General features: G+C 42.1%; 1 protein-coding gene across 3 annotated transcripts in view; it reads right to left on the bottom strand.

Annotated features, from left to right (window-relative positions):
* Positions 1–11,244: 11,244 nt before the first annotated feature.
* The window catches only part of LOC134949281 (cytochrome P450 2C23-like), a 33,789-nt gene continuing 24,295 nt past the window's right edge, over positions 11,245–20,738 (bottom strand). For 2 of the 3 annotated variants that reach the window (XM_063937777.1, XM_063937778.1), the window contains exons 3-10: positions 16,972–17,134; positions 16,717–16,866; positions 16,245–16,405; positions 15,756–15,930; positions 15,188–15,331; positions 14,268–14,455; positions 12,351–12,492; positions 11,245–11,661 (exon numbers count right to left, since the gene is read on the bottom strand). In XM_063937777.1, coding sequence (XP_063793847.1) covers positions 11,456–11,661; positions 12,351–12,492; positions 14,268–14,455; positions 15,188–15,331; positions 15,756–15,930; positions 16,245–16,405; positions 16,717–16,866; positions 16,972–17,134 — 1,329 coding nt within the window. In that variant the 3' untranslated portion in view covers positions 11,245–11,455. Of the gene's footprint in view, positions 11,662–12,350; positions 12,493–14,267; positions 14,456–15,187; positions 15,332–15,720; positions 15,931–16,244; positions 16,406–16,716; positions 16,867–16,971; positions 17,135–20,738 lie in introns of all 3 variants that reach the window. The other variant, XM_063937779.1, reaches the window with a different exon arrangement.

Below are 20,738 nucleotides of genomic sequence, written 5' to 3'. Positions count from 1 at the left end.
GCTGTAGCGGGAGCAGCAGGCACACACACAATGGACATAACCAGGGGGGTTAGTTTTGATAAGAGGGCCCCCCTATCTAAAGTACCCCAGGCCCCCTGAAGGCTTAATCCGGCCCTGCGCACCAGTCCACAAAATGTTAAAAAGTGGTCAGAACTGTCTTTTTCTGATAGTCAGAGTTCTGGAACAGTGGGAAGCATTCTGACTTTATTTTAATAAACTTGTATGTGAGGATCCTAGCCACACAACAGAAAAGGTTTTGAAAACCTTGTCATGATCTACCAATGTTTGCATTTGTGTCTTGGAGGCTGATTCAGAGGGGATGTAGCCAGGTGACCGGTGGTCGGGATCCCGGTGGTCAGCATACCGGCACCAAGATCCCAGCCACCAGGATGGTGGCAGGGGGCCCAGTGCTATTCCCACTCTGTGTGAGTCCACGACACCCGTAGAGTGGGAGTAGAACCTGTGGCAAGTACAGCTCGCCATTGAGCCTGCATCTGGCATCCTGGCGGCTGGGATCCTGGCGTCGGTATGCTAACCGCCGGTCTCCCCACCGGTAGTCGACCGACCCCAACCAGTTTCAGAGATGGCTGTTAATTGAACTGCCTCTGTGAGTTTGTACAAAGGCTGTATGGGGCACATTGAGTTGAAAGATGCACATTTCAGGCTTCAGTGATTCCCAGCTGCATCCGAGGATCCAGCACTGCATCAGCTGGGTGACCATTGAACATCTAATTAGCCAGGATGTCTGGTGAAATCACGCTGCTGAATCCAGTGAATATACATCTAAGGACAAAGCCACTAGCTTCAGCATGCCCAGAAAACTGGGCCAAATGACCCCATTTTCTGAAACGTTGCCTGACGCTGCCCCATTGCCACCCCAAATTCCTGCAGCATGTCAATCATGCAACAGCATTTGGGGCACTGCGAGCAACATTGCAGCCCCAGATCTACACATTTGCAATGCGTCTTCTGTACATAATAATAATAATAATAATAATAATAATAATAATAATCTCTGAATTAGTCCCTTGAATTGATCACAGAATACAATTTGATGTATCTGGCAGATGAACCAATTTTTCACAGGCTGCAGTGAGAAACTGAATTCTGATCAAAAACTTGGCACTCAGTTATGTACACTACAGTATATGCAGCATGAATATGTTAAGAATACTGCAGCAATGAAAACTGATCCTATGTGAAAGAATAAGGATTGTGTAGGGAACTAAAGTTACATTGTCTTATTTAAATCCCTATCTGGACTGTACTTTTTTGCCCCATGTGCTTTACTTACTTCATAACCTGGATTTGCCCCTGGCTGAGGGGCTCATGTCACCCCCTGTTCATGGTGCAACAAATATACATTATGGTAAGAACTTACCGTTGATAACGGTATTTCTCCTAAGTCCACAGGTTCCATAGGATAACAATGGGATATGATGGAGCGACAGCAGATTGGCACCAAACGATCAAAAGCTTTCTGGCCTCCCAGGATGCAACGTGCCCGTCCATATATCCCACCCAATGGCACAGGCAAATCAGTTGTATTCCAAAACACAAGGCAGGAGCATCATGTAGAGCCCTAATCAGGCGAGAAGAACACACATGCACACCCTTCCATACAAGAAGGAAGAGGTTAGTGAGTAGAAGGATCCTCAAATCAGGTGTGTCAGGGTGGGATCCCTGTGGAACCTGTGGACTTAGGAGAAATATGGTTATCAAAGGTCAGTTCTTACCATAATGTATATTTCTCCGGCAGGGTCCACAGGTTATCCACAGGATAACAATGGGATTTCCCAAAGCAATTTAATGGTGGGGACGCTCCTGATTGGACAGGAGAACCTTACACCCAAATTCAGCATCATGAGAGGCAAAAGCATCCAAGGCATAATGGCCCTCATTCCGAGTTGTTCGCTCGCTAGCTGCTTTTAGCAGCATTGCACACGCTAGGCCGCCGCCCTCTGGGAGTGTATCTTAGCTTAGCAGAATAGCGAACAAAAGATTAGCAAAACTGCTACTAAGTAATTCTTTGCAGTTTCTGAGTAGCTCCAGACCTACTCCTAGATTGCGATCAGCTCAGTCCGTTTAGTTTCTGTTTTGACATCACAAACACGCCCTGCGTTCGGCCAGCCACTCTCCCGTTTCTCCAGACACTCCCGCGTTTTTCCCTGACACGCCTGGGTTTTTTAGCACACTCCCGGAAAATGCTCAGTTACCTCCCAGAAACGCCCTTTCCTGTCAATCATTTACCGATCAGCAGTGCGACTGAAAAGCGTCGTACGAACACCAGCAAGTCTACTAAGTTTTGTGTTAAATAACTAATTACTTAGCGCATGCGCGCTGCGTACCATGCGCATGCACATTTAGCAACAAATCGCAGCATAGCGAAAATCGGCAACGAGCGAACAACCCGAAATGACCACCAATATCTAATGAATGTGTTAATGGAAGACCATGTGGCTGCCTTACATATCTGTTCTGCTGAAGCACCATGTTGTGCTGCCCATGAAGGACCTACCTTACGAGTAGAGTGAGCACAGACATTAGCCGGAACAGGGAGATCAGCTTGAGAATATGCTTCTGAAATCATCATTCAAAGCCATCTTGCCAGCAACTCTTCAGTAGCAGGCCATCCTCTCTTGTGAAATCCGTAGAGAATGAAGAGAGAGTCTGTCTTTCTGATGGCACTGGTATGATCCACGTAGATCCTTAATGCCCGGACTACGTCCAGCGAAGCATCTCCCGCAGAAAGTCCCAATACCTGAAAAGCCGGTACTACAATTTCTTCATTAAGGTGGAATTTAGACACCACATTCGGAAGATACCCAGACCTAGTTCTGAGAACTGCTTTATCTGGATAAAAAATCAGAAATGGGGAACGACATGACAGCGCTCCTAATCTGATACTCTTCTAGCTGATGCCATAGTCAGTAGAAAGAGTACTTTTGCTGTCAACCATTTAGGATCCACCTTGTTAAGTTGTTCAAATGGGGCAATTTGAAGGGCTTTCAGGACTAAACATAAGTCCCATGGTACTGTAGGTGGTACAAAGGGAGGTTGAATGTGCAGCATTCCCTGGAAAAAAAGTATGCACATACTATATATTGGAAATTTTCTTTTGGAACCATACAGTCAATGCCGATACCTGCACTCTCAAGTAAGCCACCTTCAAACCTTTATCCATTTCTGCCTGAAGGAATGCGAGGACCCTGGAAACTCTAAACGATTTTGGGTCCATACCTACTTCACTGCACCAATGAATATAGGCCTGCCATATTCTGTGATAAATACGAGCTGAGGAGGGTTTCCTTGGTCTGAGCATTGTTTGAATTACCTGTTTAGAAAATCCTCTTGACTTTAGGATAGAGGTTTCAAGAGCCACGCCGTCAAAGACAGTCGATCCAGATGTCTGTGATAACAGGGATCCTGCATCAGTAGATCTGGACGTTGAGGCATCAGAAGTGGAGCATCCATCGACATTCTCTGCACATCTGTGTACCTATGCCTTGTGGGCCATGCCAGAGCTATTAGAATCACGGCACCCTTCGCTTGCTTTATTTTCCTCACCACCATGGGTAACAGGGTGATCGGAGGAAACAGATAAGCCAGATGAAAATCTCATTTCACCGACAAGGTGTCCACAAAGATCGCTCCAGGATCCTTTGTTCTTGACCCGTATACGGGCACTTTGTTGTTCAGACGGGATGCCATGAGATCTATCTCTGGCAACCTCCATTTGTCTACTAGAGTCTGAAAGACTTCCGGATGTAGAGCCGATTCGCTTGCTTGAATGGTGTGTCGACTAAGAAAGTCCGCTTCCCAGTTTAGGACTCCCGGAACGAACACTGCGGACAAGGCTGAAAGATGGCGTTCTGCCCACTTTAGTATGTGACTTACCTCCTTCATTGCTTTTTGGCTGCGAGTTCCTCCTTGATGGTTGAGGTACGCTACTGCCCTCGCATTGTCCGAGCGGATCTGGACTGGTTTTTCCTGAAGAATGTCCTTTGCCTGAATCAGTGCCATGTATATGGCCCGAAGTTCTAACAGGTTTATCGGCAGGCAACTTTCTTCACTGGTCCATTGTCCCTGGAACCATAATTTTCCGAACACTGCTCCCCAGCCCTGAAGTCTGGCATCTGTTGTCAGGATCTCCCAATTTGATATCCAAAAGGGTATCCCTTTGTCTAGATGGGATGTCTGTAGCCACCAGGCTAATGACTTCCTTACCTTTACTGGAAGTACCATCGTCTTTTTCTTTATTATCTGATGTACTCCTAGCCATCTGTCCAGAATCAGACGCTACAGAGGCCTCGAGTGGAATTGTGCATACTCCACCATGTCGAATGTTGACACCATCAACCCCATTACTCGCACAGCTGCATGAATGGATACCCTCTGACTGTGAAACAAGTCCTGAATCTTTGAATGTACCTTGGATATCTTGTTCCGAGGTAAGAATACTTTTTGCAGACCTGAATTCAGTACAGCCCCCAAGTGAGTCTTCCATTGTAACGGCACCAGAGATTATTTTGCCCAATTTATGAGCCACCTGTGCCTCTGCAGACATGTTATTGTCTGTTGGAGATGGCACAGGAGCAATTCCTGTGATTGTGCCAGGATTAAAAGGTCGTCGAGGTATGGAAAAATTGTTATCCCCTGTTTGCGGAGATAAGCTGCCATAACCACCATAATCTTGGTAAATACTTTGGGGGCTGTGGGTAACACAAAGGGTAGGGCCTGGAACTGGAAATGCTGCTGGAGGATAGCAAACCTGAGATAACACTGATGGGCCAGTGCTATAGGAACATGTAGGTAAGCATCCTGAATACCCAGGGATACCATATAATCCCCTTGCTCCATGGCCAAAACTATGGAGTGTAATGTCTCCATGTGGAACCTTGGTACCCAAATATATTTGTTTAGCATTTTAAGATTGAGAATGGGCCGAAATTACCCATTTGGCTTCTGTACCAAAAAATAGGTTGGAGTAAAAACCCTGCCCCCGTTGTGCAGAGGGTACTGGAATGACTACTCCTGACTGAAGCAATTTCTGAACTGCTTCTTGCAAAGCCCTGGCCTTTGTATCTACCCGAGATGGGCTGGTGCAGAAGAACCTTCGAGGATGATGCTTCTTGAAGGGAAACACATAACCTAGAGATACCGCTTCTTGCACCCAGGCATCTGTTGTAGACTGCCACCAGATCTGTGCAAACTGAAGAAGTTGGGCCGCCTACCCTGGGGTCCCCAAGGGGCAGGCCCGCACCATTAGGCTGTTGGCTTATCTTCTAGTTTGGAAGCTGGCCCTGTGGTAGCCCAATGCTTTTTTGACTTACCATACTTATTGTGTTGGGGCTATTTATGATCACTTTTTCCCTTTGGTTTTCCTTGAGACCGAAAGGGCCAGAAAACTGGACCCCTAGGTTTGGACGGAAACTTGACCTTTTTGGAGTCTGCTTCTACCTCCAGAATGTCTGTCAATTCTTTACCAAACAGAATATTTCCAGAAAAAGGCAAAGATTCCAAAACCTTCTTAGATTCTGAATCAGCTTTCCACGTACGCAACCAAACTGCTCTGCGAGCAGCTATTGTTGAGGCTGATGCCCTAGAAGCAATAGTACCCATATGTAATGCAGCTTCTTCCAAGAATACTGCAGCCTGTTTAATATGGGCTATATCAGATTTTTTCTCTCTAGAAGCTGATGAAAAATCAGCTTCCAAAGCATCAGCCCAGGCATCCACTGCCTTTGCTTTCCAAGCTGAAGCCATGGCCGGCCTTATGACTGCTCCAGACAGGGAAAATATGATTTTTAGAAAACCATCCACTCTCCTATCTGTGACATCATTTAAAGATGTTGACGGCAAAGGTAATATAGATTTTCGCACTAATTGAATTACATGCGTATCTACTTTAGGAGCCACCTCCCTTTTTGAACAGTCCCTGGCTGGAAAAGGATAATTGAAATCCCATTTTTTGGTGAATTCTATATTTTTTGTTGGGTGTTACCCAAGCCTCTTCCATGATTTCTGTCAGCTGGTCTGACCCTGGAAACTCAGTCTTAACTGTTTTGGAACGTTTAAACACAGGTGCCTTGGTTTTTAACACAGGCTCTGCTGAATCTTCTAAGGACAGAATGGCCTTCATTGCTCTAATTAATTCAGCTATATCTATTGAGCTGAGACCTTCTTCCTCCTCTTCATATGTTGAAGTAGAGTAAACTGAGCTTTCATCTTCCAATGAATCGTCATGTGTAGCCTGTGAAGGTGAAGATTTACTTACCATGGTTTATCAGCTTGTTTCATTTGAGAAGCTGCTGGGGGAAATGATATACCGTAGGTAGGGAGCTGCATGTATGAGTACCCTATACCTGGTACCGAAGCTGTAGGAATTATCCGTTCAGCTATACTGGACAAGTTCTGTGCAAACATAGCCCAAGGTGGATCCATCTGTACCTGATGTTGTACAGGGATCTGCCTTGTGTTCTGCTGAAAAGCAAAACAATTTACACATAAACTATAATGAACCAGATCCTGAGAGGATAATACAGTTTTGCAAGACAAACATGATATGAGTGTTGCTAAAAGTGTACCTTCGTCACCTTTGCCGCTCTTAGACATGATAATTGTTGAAGAAATTGGATGATGTAGTTGTAACCCTGGTTCGGTGGTATTGTGTAGTGTGGACGTGGCTAGCCTCTATACCTGCATACCACATGGTGCAGGTATGGAGGCAGTCAGGTCGCTCATAGTAGATAATCCTTCCTATGTAGGACCACCTGTGGATTTTTTTCTGAAATTACTATTTATGGTTTTGACTCGAAATTTCTTTTTACATGACGGCAGGTTTTATTTACAGAAGGCGGGCTGTGCGATGGGGTCCTCAGTGGCCCCATCGTACGCGAACGCATTTATGTATGCTGTTGAACAACAACTATTTTGGAATAATAGTATACTACTTCCTAATATTCATCTATATGTCAGATATATAGATGACTTGTTTATTGTTTGGTCTGGCACTACAGTAGATCTCCATAGGATATTGGATGAGCATAATTTGTCTGATAGTGTGGTGAAACTGTCATAGGAAATCAATACGGAATCAGTACATTACTTGGATGTTAAGATCTCAGTAGGTGAACACAGTCTGAGTACTGCGCTATTTGTTAAGAGCACCGATAGAAATACCATCTTAAGGAATGACAGTTTTCACCCCTTGCCTCTCCGTAATAGTTTACCATATTCACAGATGTTGAGGGCCAGGCGTATTACATCAGATCCCACCATGATTGATTCGGCTTTGGATCAAATGGTGAATACATTTTTAGAAAGAGGCTATGATAGAAAGTTATTAGAAAGCACTAAAAACAGAGTGTTGAATATTCCACGGGCAGACACCCTTAAGTATCAATCTCGCGGAGATCAAAATAGGGTCCCAGAAGTAGTTCCTTGGGTGAGTCAATATACGGACAAAAGTCCCACCCTTACCAAAAAGGCCAAAAAGTGGTGGCCTATGGTAAATAGTGATACAGACTTACCTTTATTGCAGCAAGCTAAACTACTACCTAGTTACACCAGAGGTAGGAACTTAAAGGACCGTTTGGTCAAGCTTGACATTACAGGAATGGATAAGAAGAACACATCTAATTTCCTTAGTAGGAGAAATGGCTGTTACAGATGCTTAGGGTGTGTGACCTGCAGAGCCCTGTTAGGTGGCAATACATTTTGTCACCCCCATACAGGGAAGAGATTTGAGATAAAGTACCCTGTTACATGTAGCACTACATTTGTCATTTATATGCTGACCTGCCCCTGTGGGTTGGCATATATTGGCAAAACACAGCGCCAATTTAAGGAGCGTATGGCGCAGCACAGGACAGCCATTAGATATGCTTTGGAATCTGGCAGCAGCGATCAGCCTGTTGCCAGACATTGCGTTGAAGCCAGACATAGCATCGCTAGTATGAGAGCAACCATCATAGACCACGTTCCTTTAAAAATCCGGGGGGGGGGGGGGGGGGAACGGGCAAAAATTTTGCTTCAAAAGGAATGCAGGTGGATTTTTGTTTTAGATACAATAGCACCTCGGGGGTTAAATGAGAGCCTCGGCTTACAATGCTTTCTTTAATTTTATTTCAGGTGTCAGTGATCCATCAATAGTGGGTACTTGTGTGGTGGCGATTGTGATATTATAGTTGTTATTGCTGTTGGCACTGTTAATATAACTAATCGGATACATTGTATATTTTAAAGTGTCATTTGCTGTTACTTGGTTTTTAACATGGATTGTTTGTATGTTGCATAGCAACCACGCAGAGTGTGCCATCTGCGCCGGAGGGCGCCGCCTGATGACGTCATGGGCTCCGTTCGGCCGTGCGAGGATGTGTGACCGGCGGGAAGACCCGTGATGCAGAAGGCTGGCGTCCTCCAGGTGGGACAGGTAAGACTGCTTGATTGCGTTTGGGGGTGGGTATAAATGTATGTTTTTTGGCACTATGTGATTATGATCATGCTGTCCCTGACGACGGGGGTATCCCCGAAACGTAGGATCTAATAAAGGACCGTTTTAATTTTATAAGAAGCCTGGTGAGTGCCGCTTATTTGCATATGCTACAATAGCTCCAAGGAGCTTAAGATGGCACCGCAGCAAGAATAATGCTTATCCGGGAGGGAGTGCCGGACAATTGGATATACTATATATATATATATATATATATATATATATATATTTATTTATTTTTTCATTATTGTCTTTTTTCTATTTTTTTTGTTCTAACAGGTCATGGCAAAACTGTTGTTGTTGTTGTTATATTATGTTTGATTATAAGACTGCTTTTCTCGTGACATATTGAGAAATATTTGTATACAAGTAAAGATATAGGCCCTCATTCCGAGTTGTTCGCTCGGTATTTTTCATCGCATCGCAGTGAAAATCCGCTTAGTACGCATGCGCAATGTTCGCACTGCGACTGCGCCAAGTAACTTTACTATGATGAAAGTATTTTTACTCACGGCTTTTTCTTCGCTCCGGCGATCGTAATGTGATTGACAGGAAATGGGTGTTACTGGGCGGAAACACGGCGTTTCAGGGGCGTGTGGCTGAAAACGCTACCGTTTCCGGAAAAAACGCAGGAGTGGCCGGGGAAACGGTGGGAGTGCCTGGGCGAACGCTGGGTGTGTTTGTGACGTCAACCAGGAACGACAAGCACTGAAATGATCGCACAGGCAGAGTAAGTCTGGAGCTACTCAGAAACTGCTAAGTAGTTAGTAATCGCAATATTGCGAATACATCGGTCGCAATTTTAAGAAGCTAAGATTCACTCCCAGTAGGCGGCGGCTTAGCGTGTGTAACTCTGCTAAAATCGCCTTGCGACCGATCAACTCGGAATGAGGGCCATAGAAAAAAGTGTGACTATACAAATATTTAAATAAAAATGTATTTTTTAACTTAATACCAGCGCTTTCATTCAACTTCTTATCTTCTACATGGACCTGTTCTGAACAACCAATTTCATGTGTGTGTGAAACATACAATGTTATTTGCGTTATCAGAAATGACAAATCCTGAGGAGTATTAGCAGAGTAAAACATTTTGCTATCACGCCCCTGAATTTTCCCAACAAATTGACACCAGTATGCCTCTTAGTGAATACAGTGATACATAGAGTAGCCTGCCTGTGAATGAGCTCGCATTGTGCAACTTGCTACATACTGCTGCTGCTGAAGGCAATACACTCACCCAGTGGGCTGTCATAGTCATGTAATCTTTAGTTTGGCCAGTTCTGCTTCTCCTCATATATATATATATATATATATATATATATATAGTTAAGTGGACAGTGGTTACAATATCATTTTGGAGGCAAAGAACTTTTAAGTTAACATTCTGGTGAGGAATTGTTGGCCTGGTATAATCGAACTGAGATAGAATTTGATCTCAACTAATTGTTTAAAACCAAGTGCATTGATGGCAGATGAAGCCAGATTTAATTGTATCACAGAAATCATGCCTTCAGTGATCCGCTATGTAGCAGGATGGTGGTTATTCCTTTTACAAACAGTGGCACAGAGAGGGTGGGAGGGGGGCCTCTTATCCCGGGCCAGTTGGAGGGCACCGAGTCCCACTGCCCCCCCCCTCATCTCTGTTGTAGACAGTCTGTGGCACTTGGGTGAGGGGAGAGAGAGGATTGACTGCTGCTGCTGCAGCAGTCTCTATCTACAGTTCAGGACACGGAACATGCTGCTCTGTGCTGTGCTGGGGAGAGAGGCAGCTGCAGAAGACGTCTCCTCTCCCTCCCTGTGTGATGTGCGGGGGGTGAGCGATCATACCCATCACCACCCCCTCCTCCTCATCGACATCGCCCATTTGTTCTCAACCGGCAGCACAGAAGCTATTATTTTAATATTTTCTAAGGAGGAGCCTGGCCACACCTACCCCACTGGCTATGCCCCCTCCTTACAAACTAAGAAAAAACATTGTCTATGTGTGCATGTACGTGCTGGCGGGGGCACCTATTTTAGATTTGGTGGGTAGCAGGGGCAGGTGAGCTTACCCACCGCACATCACTGCACATAGGAGAGAGGCTGACTGTTGCTGCTGCCTCTCTCCCTAGCCCTTCACACAGCAGCATGTGTTGTGCTGAGGGTGAGAGGCTGCTGAAGCCGAAGCAGCAGTCAGTCCTCTCTCCCTGCCTGCCCGCTGTCTGACACTGGGAACAGGGGGTAAGTGGGACCCAAGTAAAGAGTACCTGCTAGCCCCCTCTCAGACTCCACTGCCTCTCAGTGTGCGCATTTGCAGGTCTCCAGAAACATGACACCTGCCATATTCCTGGAGACTAATCTTTAGTGCAGATGCACAGGTCTCAGGAAACATGGCACCAGCCATGTTCCCGACAACAAATCTGTACTGCGCAAATCACTGGTAAAATGTCTGCTGCACCATTTTCTTAGTGACTTCTCCATCATTAGCAGAGCCAACGTCGGACTTCGAAGAGATTAGTAATTAAATACGGGTGCAGTGTGTGCGGTGTGGGCCCCCCTGAACCCAAGTGCCCATGTACTCCGCACCCACTGCACCCATTATAGAAACGCCTATGGTTATATGCTGATTGGTTGAAGGACCATTTAAGATTAATGAGTAATAACTAGAACTCCAAATGTAAAAATCAGCCATCTTAAAAAAAATTATTTAGTGTTATTGTAATGTCAATTTCTGCAAGAAAGTATAAAATAAGAACATAGTTTACAGAGTACATTTTCTTGTACTTTATTACTTTGGAAACATTGCTCTGATCTCTAGGTCTGTACATGTCAGGCCAGTGTGGAAATGAGGAAGGAACTTGCTTTAGATAAAGTAGCTGTTTAGTATTGAGCTGTGATTAGTTTGGGATTATTATAATGATATATATTCTAAGTTTTAGTTAGAGCCATTAATTCATTTAGATTTTATTAACTGTGGAACTTATTGAATCACAGGATGGTACTGATATCGTGGGATAAAACTCATTTCATGAGGCCGTGGGATAGTGCTGTTGCTGTTTGGCAGAGGTGATAAGTCAATATCTGAGGGGTCCTCATTAGTTTTCAGGGTGAAATTCTGCAGGATGTAGGTGAGAAAAATAAAGATCTCCATTTTTGCCAATCCTTCTCCAAGGCAGATCCTCCTCCCTGTAGAGATGGGAAATATAAGAGCATCATCATTTTTGAAAATAGATTTTAAAAGGGCAAATTAAATCTGCATGTCAGATTGGGATGTAGTCGAAATGTTGACATTTACAATGCAATATTCATAATTGAGACATCACAATGCCAACAGATATGATGTCAACATTGTCAAATGTCGACATTGAACATGTTGGCACCTGTGTATTGTTGACAAGTTCTCAATATCGACATGTGAAATGCTGACATTTTCCATGCACCAGCTATTTAGGGTTTAGGCTGAAGGTTTGGGTTAGGCTTACTCCCTGCAGCAAGTGCACCTAGATTTTCCGGAAGTTCTCATCAGATTACCACTGTACACGGAAAACATCGCTGGAGCCACCAGACTCGCTGAATGAGTAAGTGACCGCTAGACCACAGGGATGATTTATCGGCATTCTATACATGTAGACATTTTATGAGTGTCAACATGATGAAGGTTGATCAGTTCAATGTTGATATTACAAGTATGTCGACATTATGACCAGGCCAACATTCCAATGCCGGCATGAGAATATTGATGACACGATGCATACCAACAGAATATCTTGTTTTTTTTAAATAATAATAATAATGATGATGATTATTAATATTATTATTATTTTTCAAAAAAAATTTCAATTTTTATCTCATGTCCTTCTGTAAATTATTCATACCTGTTGAAAATGGCAAAAAAGCTTCATTCTTCTGGAACCTGCCATTTTTATCTAGAAAGTGACTTGGATCAAACATCGCTGGGTTTCGAAAATGTTTGGGATCCTTCAGGACAGAGGTCAGAAGAGGAAACACTGTGGTTCCCTACAAGGAGATAATAATAAAGAATAGAGGAACATAATAAATGCATTGTTCCTACACTTTAGTTCTGGTGCATTTTTAGGTGTGTGTCTTTTTTTTTTTTTTTTTTTTTAGCACGGGCTATGCAATTTTATACCATACATGCGTTCAAAAAACATGCTGTCTTAAATGCCCCCCCTCCAAGGATTAATCCCACCCTGACTAACTGTATTTATACTCATGCCTGAAAATATTCACATCATTTTGTTATTGTACATTGTACAGAGCCGGACTGCCTATCTGGCAGTCCGGCCAGTATAATACAAATTTTACTTTGTATGATATTTGTTATGGAATGCTAAATGCAGCCATTCCCGACCAAGACACAGGTCATACTGGGGGAGATTTAACAAAGTTTGGATAAAGTGGACAGAGGTATAGTACCAGACAATCAGCACCTAACTTCCATTTTGCATGCTGTATTTTAAAAATGACAGGAGCTGATTGGTTGGCACTTTAACTCTCTCCAAGCTTTTATAAATCTCCCACATTATTTCCTATGTGGCCATCATTACAGATTCTCTAACAACATACAGTATAATACAAATTTTACTTTGTATTATATTTGTTATGGAATGCTAAATGCAGCCATTCCCGACCAAGACACTGGTCATACTGGGGGAGATTTAATAAAGTTTGGATAAAGTGGACAGAGGTATAGTACCAGACAATCAGCACCTAACTTCCATTTTGCATGCTGTATTTTAAAAATGACAGGAGCTGATTGGTTGGTACTTTAACTCTCTCCAAGCTTTTATAAATCTCCCACATTATTTCCTATGTGGCCATCATTACAGATTCTCTAACAACATACAGTAGCAGAACCAAATAAGGGGTATATTCAGTTGAAGTCGGATCCATTCCGACATGCATTTGTCGGAATGGATCCGACAAGGGTTATTCAATGAACGGCCAAATCATTGAACGGCCAAATTCCGGACCATCTCAATCCGACTTTAAAAAAAGTCGGATTGAGATGAGGGAGCTGAGAGGAGGAGATGGGGAGAGCCGCGGGGAGATGCGGGAGGGCAGCGGTGATACAGTGGAGAGCAGCGGCTAAAGCAGTGTAGCACCATAGCAGGAGGATGTGGCACCGCCGCCAGACCACAAGGCAGCGTCCACCTGGCTCCAGCAAGCGGGACCTCACTTGCTGGAGCCAGGTGGACACTGCATTGAGTGGTGGCGGAGCCCGATCCTCCTGCTAACAGATTCTGTAACCACTGCTTTCCCTCGTCTCCCCGCTGCTCTCCCTGTCTACCCGCGGTTCTTCCCGTGTCCTCCTCCTCAACTCCCTCATCTCTAACCGACTTTTTTTAAAGTCAGATTGAGATGGTCGGAAAGGGATCCAAAACGTGTCGGCTTTGGCCCCGTTTCTGACAGAAGCACGCGGAAATGCCGCTAATCCGACTTGTTGGATAATTTTGGGGTATATTGAATAGGTCGGAATCCCTTCCGACCTAAAAAAGTTGAAAATTTTCATCTTTCGAACAGACGGCATCTTTCGACTGCAATTGAATATACCTCTAAACCTTTAATGAGTTTTCATTAACCTCTGAACTGACATATTCAAATTTATTGCCATCACCTAATACAGCAAGTCCTAATACAGTCTGGTTGGAATTTTAACATATCACACATTGTTGACACCTGCAATAAGCATGCATTTTGTGAACTCATTCTTATTTGAAACTTGAAAAAACTGCATACAATTTTTATAGTAATAACATATTTTCTCCAACCTTGGGGATTGTGTAGCCTCTGAAGATGGTGGTTTCAGATACTGCATGGGGTGCACCCAGAGGCGAGATATCTGCAAATCTCTGTATCTCATGGATCACAGCATCTGTATACGGCATTTTGTACCGATCCTCTATAGAGGGAGGGCGGTTCTGGCCAATCACCTGGTCAATTTCTTGCTGGACTTTGGCTGAGGAGAGATGAATAATTATGAAATATTAGATTACTTTCCAGGCTTCTATTCTCAAAAAAAACCTAGTGAAGCTCTTTTCCAAGTAATTGTTACATTTTTTGTATAATTCAGCTAACTATTGCTGTTTGTAGTCAGTCTTTAATAATTCTTCATAAGTGGAAATATTTTTGCAGACCACAGGAAGTTTTTTGTCCACTTCTCTTTAGTGTACTGTAATTATTAAACAAAAATGAAGCTCTTCCTATTTGTTTTTTTTGCGGGGGTGTGGGGTGGTTTGAAGGTTGAAAGGGTTTCAGCGGGTTCGGTATGATGTCCCAGCACACGGGATGCCGAATGTATATTGATATTTAGTGGTAACATTTACATTTTATTAAAGCTCCCTTCAACCAATGTCAATGATTTTGCTTCTAGTAATTTAGAGAAGAATGCTCTTCTCTTACAAAACGTTCTTCCAGCTAAGGACAAGACTGTTCACTCCCACACTTCATTCAGCACTACTGCTTATTAAGGAAACAATTTTTTTTAACTCACTTATCAATCTTTTACTGACTGAGGATGTAGCTATTGCAACCTTAATTATTTAAGTGTTTACACATGTACAGTACCACCTTCAGCACCAGTGCTCATTGACTGATAAAATAAGGTATTAAATGACCTGGAAGTGAAGTATCTTAAAGAAAAAGAAAAATGTTTTAAAAATAAATATATAATACTTCTGATAATAACTACCTAGAATGTCTGGGTACTTCAGTAAGATTCTCAAACTGTGTCTCAAAGTCATGCTTGTAGTTTCTGTCCCGGCAAAGAAAAGGTTCATCACGGTAACAAATAAATTGTCAAAGTGGAACTCTGTGTTAAGATTTTCCCTTTCCTATAGAAGGAAATAAAGATATTAAAACAGTACCTAAAACAAGATTACTTTTGGATTGATCTGATGGTAGTGTGTCTGTTGACTACCGATAGTCAATTTGTGGGAATTTTGTTCCATTTTATTAATGAGAATGCAGAATATTCATTCATTAGGAGCCAGTGGCATCTCCGAGGATTGTGGTCCCAGTGAATAGCAAGTTTGCATTGTCCTAGGTACTGGTCTTGTTCAATTCACAGTAAAGTATGTTGGTGCACTTAAACTCACTTAACAAAAAAAAATCTCAAATGATGAAATGACACAAACTAAACCTATACCATATAGCTTGATCAGTGGATCAATTCTGTTTGTTTTTAGTAAATAAAATAACAAAGCTCTGCCATTACTCTTTGACTGACATTGATGTGATTGAGTCTATCTTACGTCCCTCTTCCTTCTTTATTAGGAAGCAATCTATAAAATCCCTGGGGTACGTCTTGTCCAAGGTCTCCTGATGTTCCTTCACTTTGTCCATCACAAATGCTTTTATAGATTTAATATTTTTCAACACTTTTTGATGAGGTCCAGGGAGATGATGGAAAAGTTTTGCAAAAGAGTTGAACAGCTTAAAAGAAATAAAATAAATAAATATGGCAGTTATACTGTAGATTATAGAAATTCAAGAGTTTCAATGAATATGTAAAAGCTTCTCTGCAATATAGTATACAGAATGAGTTTTCCCATTAATCTCCTTTATATTTTATTGAGTATTTACTTTTTTCACATTGCAGGCAACACAGCATTGTATAAAGCTTCATTCAATTACACCAGCATCTAACCACAGTTTTATATTGTTCTATTCAACTACAGTAGTATGCCTAATATTCATGAATTATCCCCATGCAAGTTGAGAAGAGACAAATAAATATATCTGCTTACCTGCCCAATGGATGAGTTCATTATCCGGATGGATTCTCTCATCATGGTGAGAAGACCAAGAAATTTCTCATCATTGTATTCAAAACGCTCTCCAAAGACAACAGAACAGATGATGTTGGAAATAGCCAAAGTTATGAGATAAGTGGGGTCAAAAGGTGCACCTAGGAAGTGGTTACAAAGTCCTTCAGTTGCCAAGCGGAGTAATTGCTACTTTAAGGAGTTTAAATAATAGACAACAGCAATAAATTTGAATTAATTCTCCAACCACATAGAGTCTAGACCCACCTCATACTGTACATGCTCTTTCTAATGAAGTGTAGGATAAAAACACACAATTATAGACCTGAATAAAAATACAGTTTAAAAATGTCTTGCTCTAATTTATGTTCAGATTTTTCTACCTTCAGCTATCTCTACCTTGATAAGATGACCCTAATATAAAAAAAAAATAGTTATTCATTTTTAAACTGACCTTTTTTTTTTCTAAACTCATCTCCAAGACATTGGCACTCCTCCTGGATTCTCTCCTCAATACTCCTCTTCCCCATTCCAAAATTCCTGAGGGTGGTGATGGAGAAGCGACGGAGCTGTTTCCAGCGCTCCCCATTACTAAGAATGATTCCTATGAACAGAAAAAAAGTTCAGAAATTTCTTCATCACATTAAGTTTGGTTACAACTGTCCTTGGGCTGTTGCTGTATAGGATATTAGAAGGGTTCGTTACCTACCATAATCTTTAAACAGAAATTCTACTGCAGGAACTTTGCCTCTGTGGCTGAAAACATTGGCTTTGTCTACTAAAGCCTCATTTACTGTATTGTATCCATGTAGGACAACCACGGTCCTGGTCCCCAGATGAACAGTAAATACATCTCCGTAAATCTTGGCGAGCTATGACAAGAACAACATACAAATGTAATGGTGTTTAAGAATCATTTAAACTCACCTGCTCATATAAAAAGCAACAGTTCATCATTATCACACCAATTTTCAATGAAGCAAATGGGTTGTGATTGTCACACACATGACAACTACAGAAAAAGTGTAAAAAAAAATTAATTGAAAATATATTGAAAGGTGATTTGTGATTTTTTTTGTTGCCATTGTCACTAGTACATTATGATCCTATAAAGGACTGATATATTAGTCATACAGGATCATAAGTAAATATTGCTTTCCTATAATAGACTAAAACATTAAATATATGTTTGCAATTACTGTACTCTGATTCTAGGATGGACTTAGCAGTGATCCAATGCCCATGTTACTTTACTGTATACCACCACAGAGACATCAACCATGGGCATAAGGGAGCACAAATTTGGGATGTTTCTTATATAGGTCACCATCATATTTATACTGTATATTGGTTTTGTATGTCCCAGTCCCTACAGCCATATAATATGATAATTGGGACTACATTTTTCACATTTTTATTATATATAATTATACTTATTATTGTATTCATTATTAATTTTCACTTGGGCACTGTCTTCATTAATAAAATTAGCTTATCACCACTTTAGATTTTATAATTATAAAAGGCTATTAACCAAACTGCACCAACATACATCTCCTCACTCATCTCAAAATATCTCCCTACCCGACCTCTCCGCTCTGCACAATATCTGTGTCTCTCATCCACACGTATTACTTATTCCCACTCAAAATTACAGGACTTTATCCAGGCTTCACCCACTCTGTGGAATGCCCTCCCATGCACAATAAGACTCACCTCTAGTCTCCAAACCTTTAAATGTTTCCTGAAAACTCACATGTTCAGACAAGCCTATCAAATTCCAGACCCACCCACATAACCTTCAATGCTTCCCTTTCTAATTACATCCTCTCTGTAACACATAACCTCAAATATTTTGTCTTTCTTTGCTCTCACACCCTCCTGACCCTTGTCCAATATTGCTGGGTGATCATATCATAAAACACATTAAGAACCCAGCAATCTGGTGGACCATTATGCAATAGGTAGCATTTATCCTTGTGTATCAATGCCTATTTACACATAGATTGTAAGCTTGTGAGCAGGGCCCTCCTACCTCTATGTCTGTCTGTTTTTGCCCAGTTGGTTCTATTACTGTTGCTGTAATTGTAAAGAGCAACAAAATATGCTGCACTATATAAGAAACTGTTAATAAATAATAAATAGATAATTATTCACTTTTTATTTGAATTGTTGGCCATGTTTTTGAAGACTATTGTTATAGAGATTGTGTGAAAAATTGGACATATTTTGATCATTTGCATAATCAAGCTTTACGGGAAGCCCTAGATGAACACCTGTCCTCCAAGCAACATGAACCATAGAGCTGAAGAAATTCCATGAATAAAACGAGTTGGGTGGTCCTGTGCAGCATTCATACATCACCCGTGGAGAAAGGACGCATGGACTTGGAGGTCCTACTCTTCTGAGTACAGTCTTTGATGTGGATAACATTATTGTACCTGGATCTTAGTAATGTGCTTATGATATGCACATTGATTCATTTAATTATGTACAGATGAGGGGTGTGCGCTCAGGTAAATTGCTCATCAGGCACTAACTAGTACCAGAGCCAGATTTACATGCAATATATGAGACAAAGGGTGCATGTTGGCATTATACACAGGTGCAGCAGTATATTTGGTGAGTTTTGATCAGAGATGTGCGGAATGGATAGGCAGGTGAGGAACTACCTCCTTTCATAGTCTTATTACTCCAGAGTTTTACAAATGATTAGAATAATACAAAGTAGATATTTCTAACAAATTATTTTTATTTTTATCATATACTTTATACAGTCAAAACTCTGGATTGTACATTAGTATGACAGAAAAGGCTCTGCCTCACCTGTCTCACCTCACCACATGTCACTGGTACAGATTTGTAATCCTTCATTTTAATAATTAAAATTTACTATACGACACTATGATATTTTCTACTGTCTGTTGGGATTTAATTGCAATTGTCTGAATATATCAGCAAGCCCTATTGACCAGTTCATCCATAGGTGGTCGATTGATGTTAAAGTGGAAAGATATCAGATAAGCCTCATTTTTTTAAAGTACACATACTGTACTGTATATTGGGGTAATTCTGAGTTGATCGCAGCAGCAAGTTTGTTAGCAATTATGCAAAACCATGTGCACTGCAGGGGGGGGCAGATATAACATTTGCAGAGAGTTAGATTTGGTTGGGTTATTTTGTTTCTGTGCAGGGTAAATAGTAAATACTGGCTGCTATATTTTTTCATTGCAATTTAGATTTCAGTTTGAATACACCCCACCCAAATCTAACTCTCTCTGCACATGTTATATCTGCCCCTTCTGCAGTGCACATGGTTTTGCCCAACTGCTAACAAATTTGCTGCTGCGATCAACTCAGAATTAGGCTCATTAAAGGATTTTTGAATTCATCATTTAATTATTTGCGTACTACACTTTCAGTGCTTTCTTGTTTTGTTCTTCCCTATTAAAATTTTAGATGCTCAGCTGGCAAGGATTATACAGGAAGAGCTGCTAACTTTATTGTATTCTTAAGTTTATTCAGTTCATTCATGAGAACATTGAGGGTTGTTTTAATTATACATAACTTGAAGAAGCCTGGCACTCCACTAACTCTGATACTGTAAATTGGCACAGGTGCCCTCTGCATAAATGGATGCACAATGAAAAAAGGCAGCCACACGCAGAGACATGTGAAGAATAATTTTTTATCGTTCACACCTTGACAAAGGGGCTACGTGCCCCAAAACATTGGATTTTGTGTGATAAGCTAATACATGATTATTCTAAGTCTATAATTTGCTGCTGCCATTTGTTTTCCATTATATATATATATATATTCTAGGCGCTTCATCGCGCCCTACGGGTGCTCTTCACACCGTCGAAAGGGACTACGCCCCCTTAACCCCTGCACGCCTTGCTGGGGTTCAATATTTGTATGAGTAATACCTGCATTCCTAGGTTTGTTAGTGGTTAAATATTGCACGACGAAAGGGCTTCAGATGGTGAAGGGGGTGTAGGCCCTTGCGACGGCGTTAACGGTGCCTGCAGGGCACGATGTACAGAATGTAGCGGGTGCGGGGGGGGGGGGGGGGGGGCGTATGAGGCAGGGAGTATGTAGATGCTGCGGGTGGAGGGGGGGGCGGTGGATGCAGGTGGGGGGGTGCAGGACCTATAACTATGTGATTGTATGTGTAACAATATATAGGACAGGGATGAGGATGCATGTGGTATAGACATACCGGCATTAAGAGGTATATGGTGTCATTAGACACAGAGGGGAGTGCTGGTACATTGCGGAACAGAGGCAGCTGTGTCCTCTCTCTACACCGTCTGATCCTTCAGGTGTAGCAACGCGGACATGTTGCGCACGCAATGTCTCCACGCGGCCACAGGTGCACCAGTCCCCTCTGCATGCGCTATGTGCGCGCCCCCCTCAGGTGTAGTAGGAGGAGGGTGCGCAGGCTGGAGCTGCTCCCAGGGCCAATGGTCATGG

This window comes from Pseudophryne corroboree, chromosome 8 (assembly GCF_028390025.1).
Source record: "Pseudophryne corroboree isolate aPseCor3 chromosome 8, aPseCor3.hap2, whole genome shotgun sequence".
NCBI classification, from domain to species: domain Eukaryota; kingdom Metazoa; phylum Chordata; class Amphibia; order Anura; family Myobatrachidae; genus Pseudophryne; species Pseudophryne corroboree.
The sequence above is the reverse complement of the archived record's forward strand: the minus strand, read 5'-3'. Positions and strand labels throughout refer to the sequence as shown.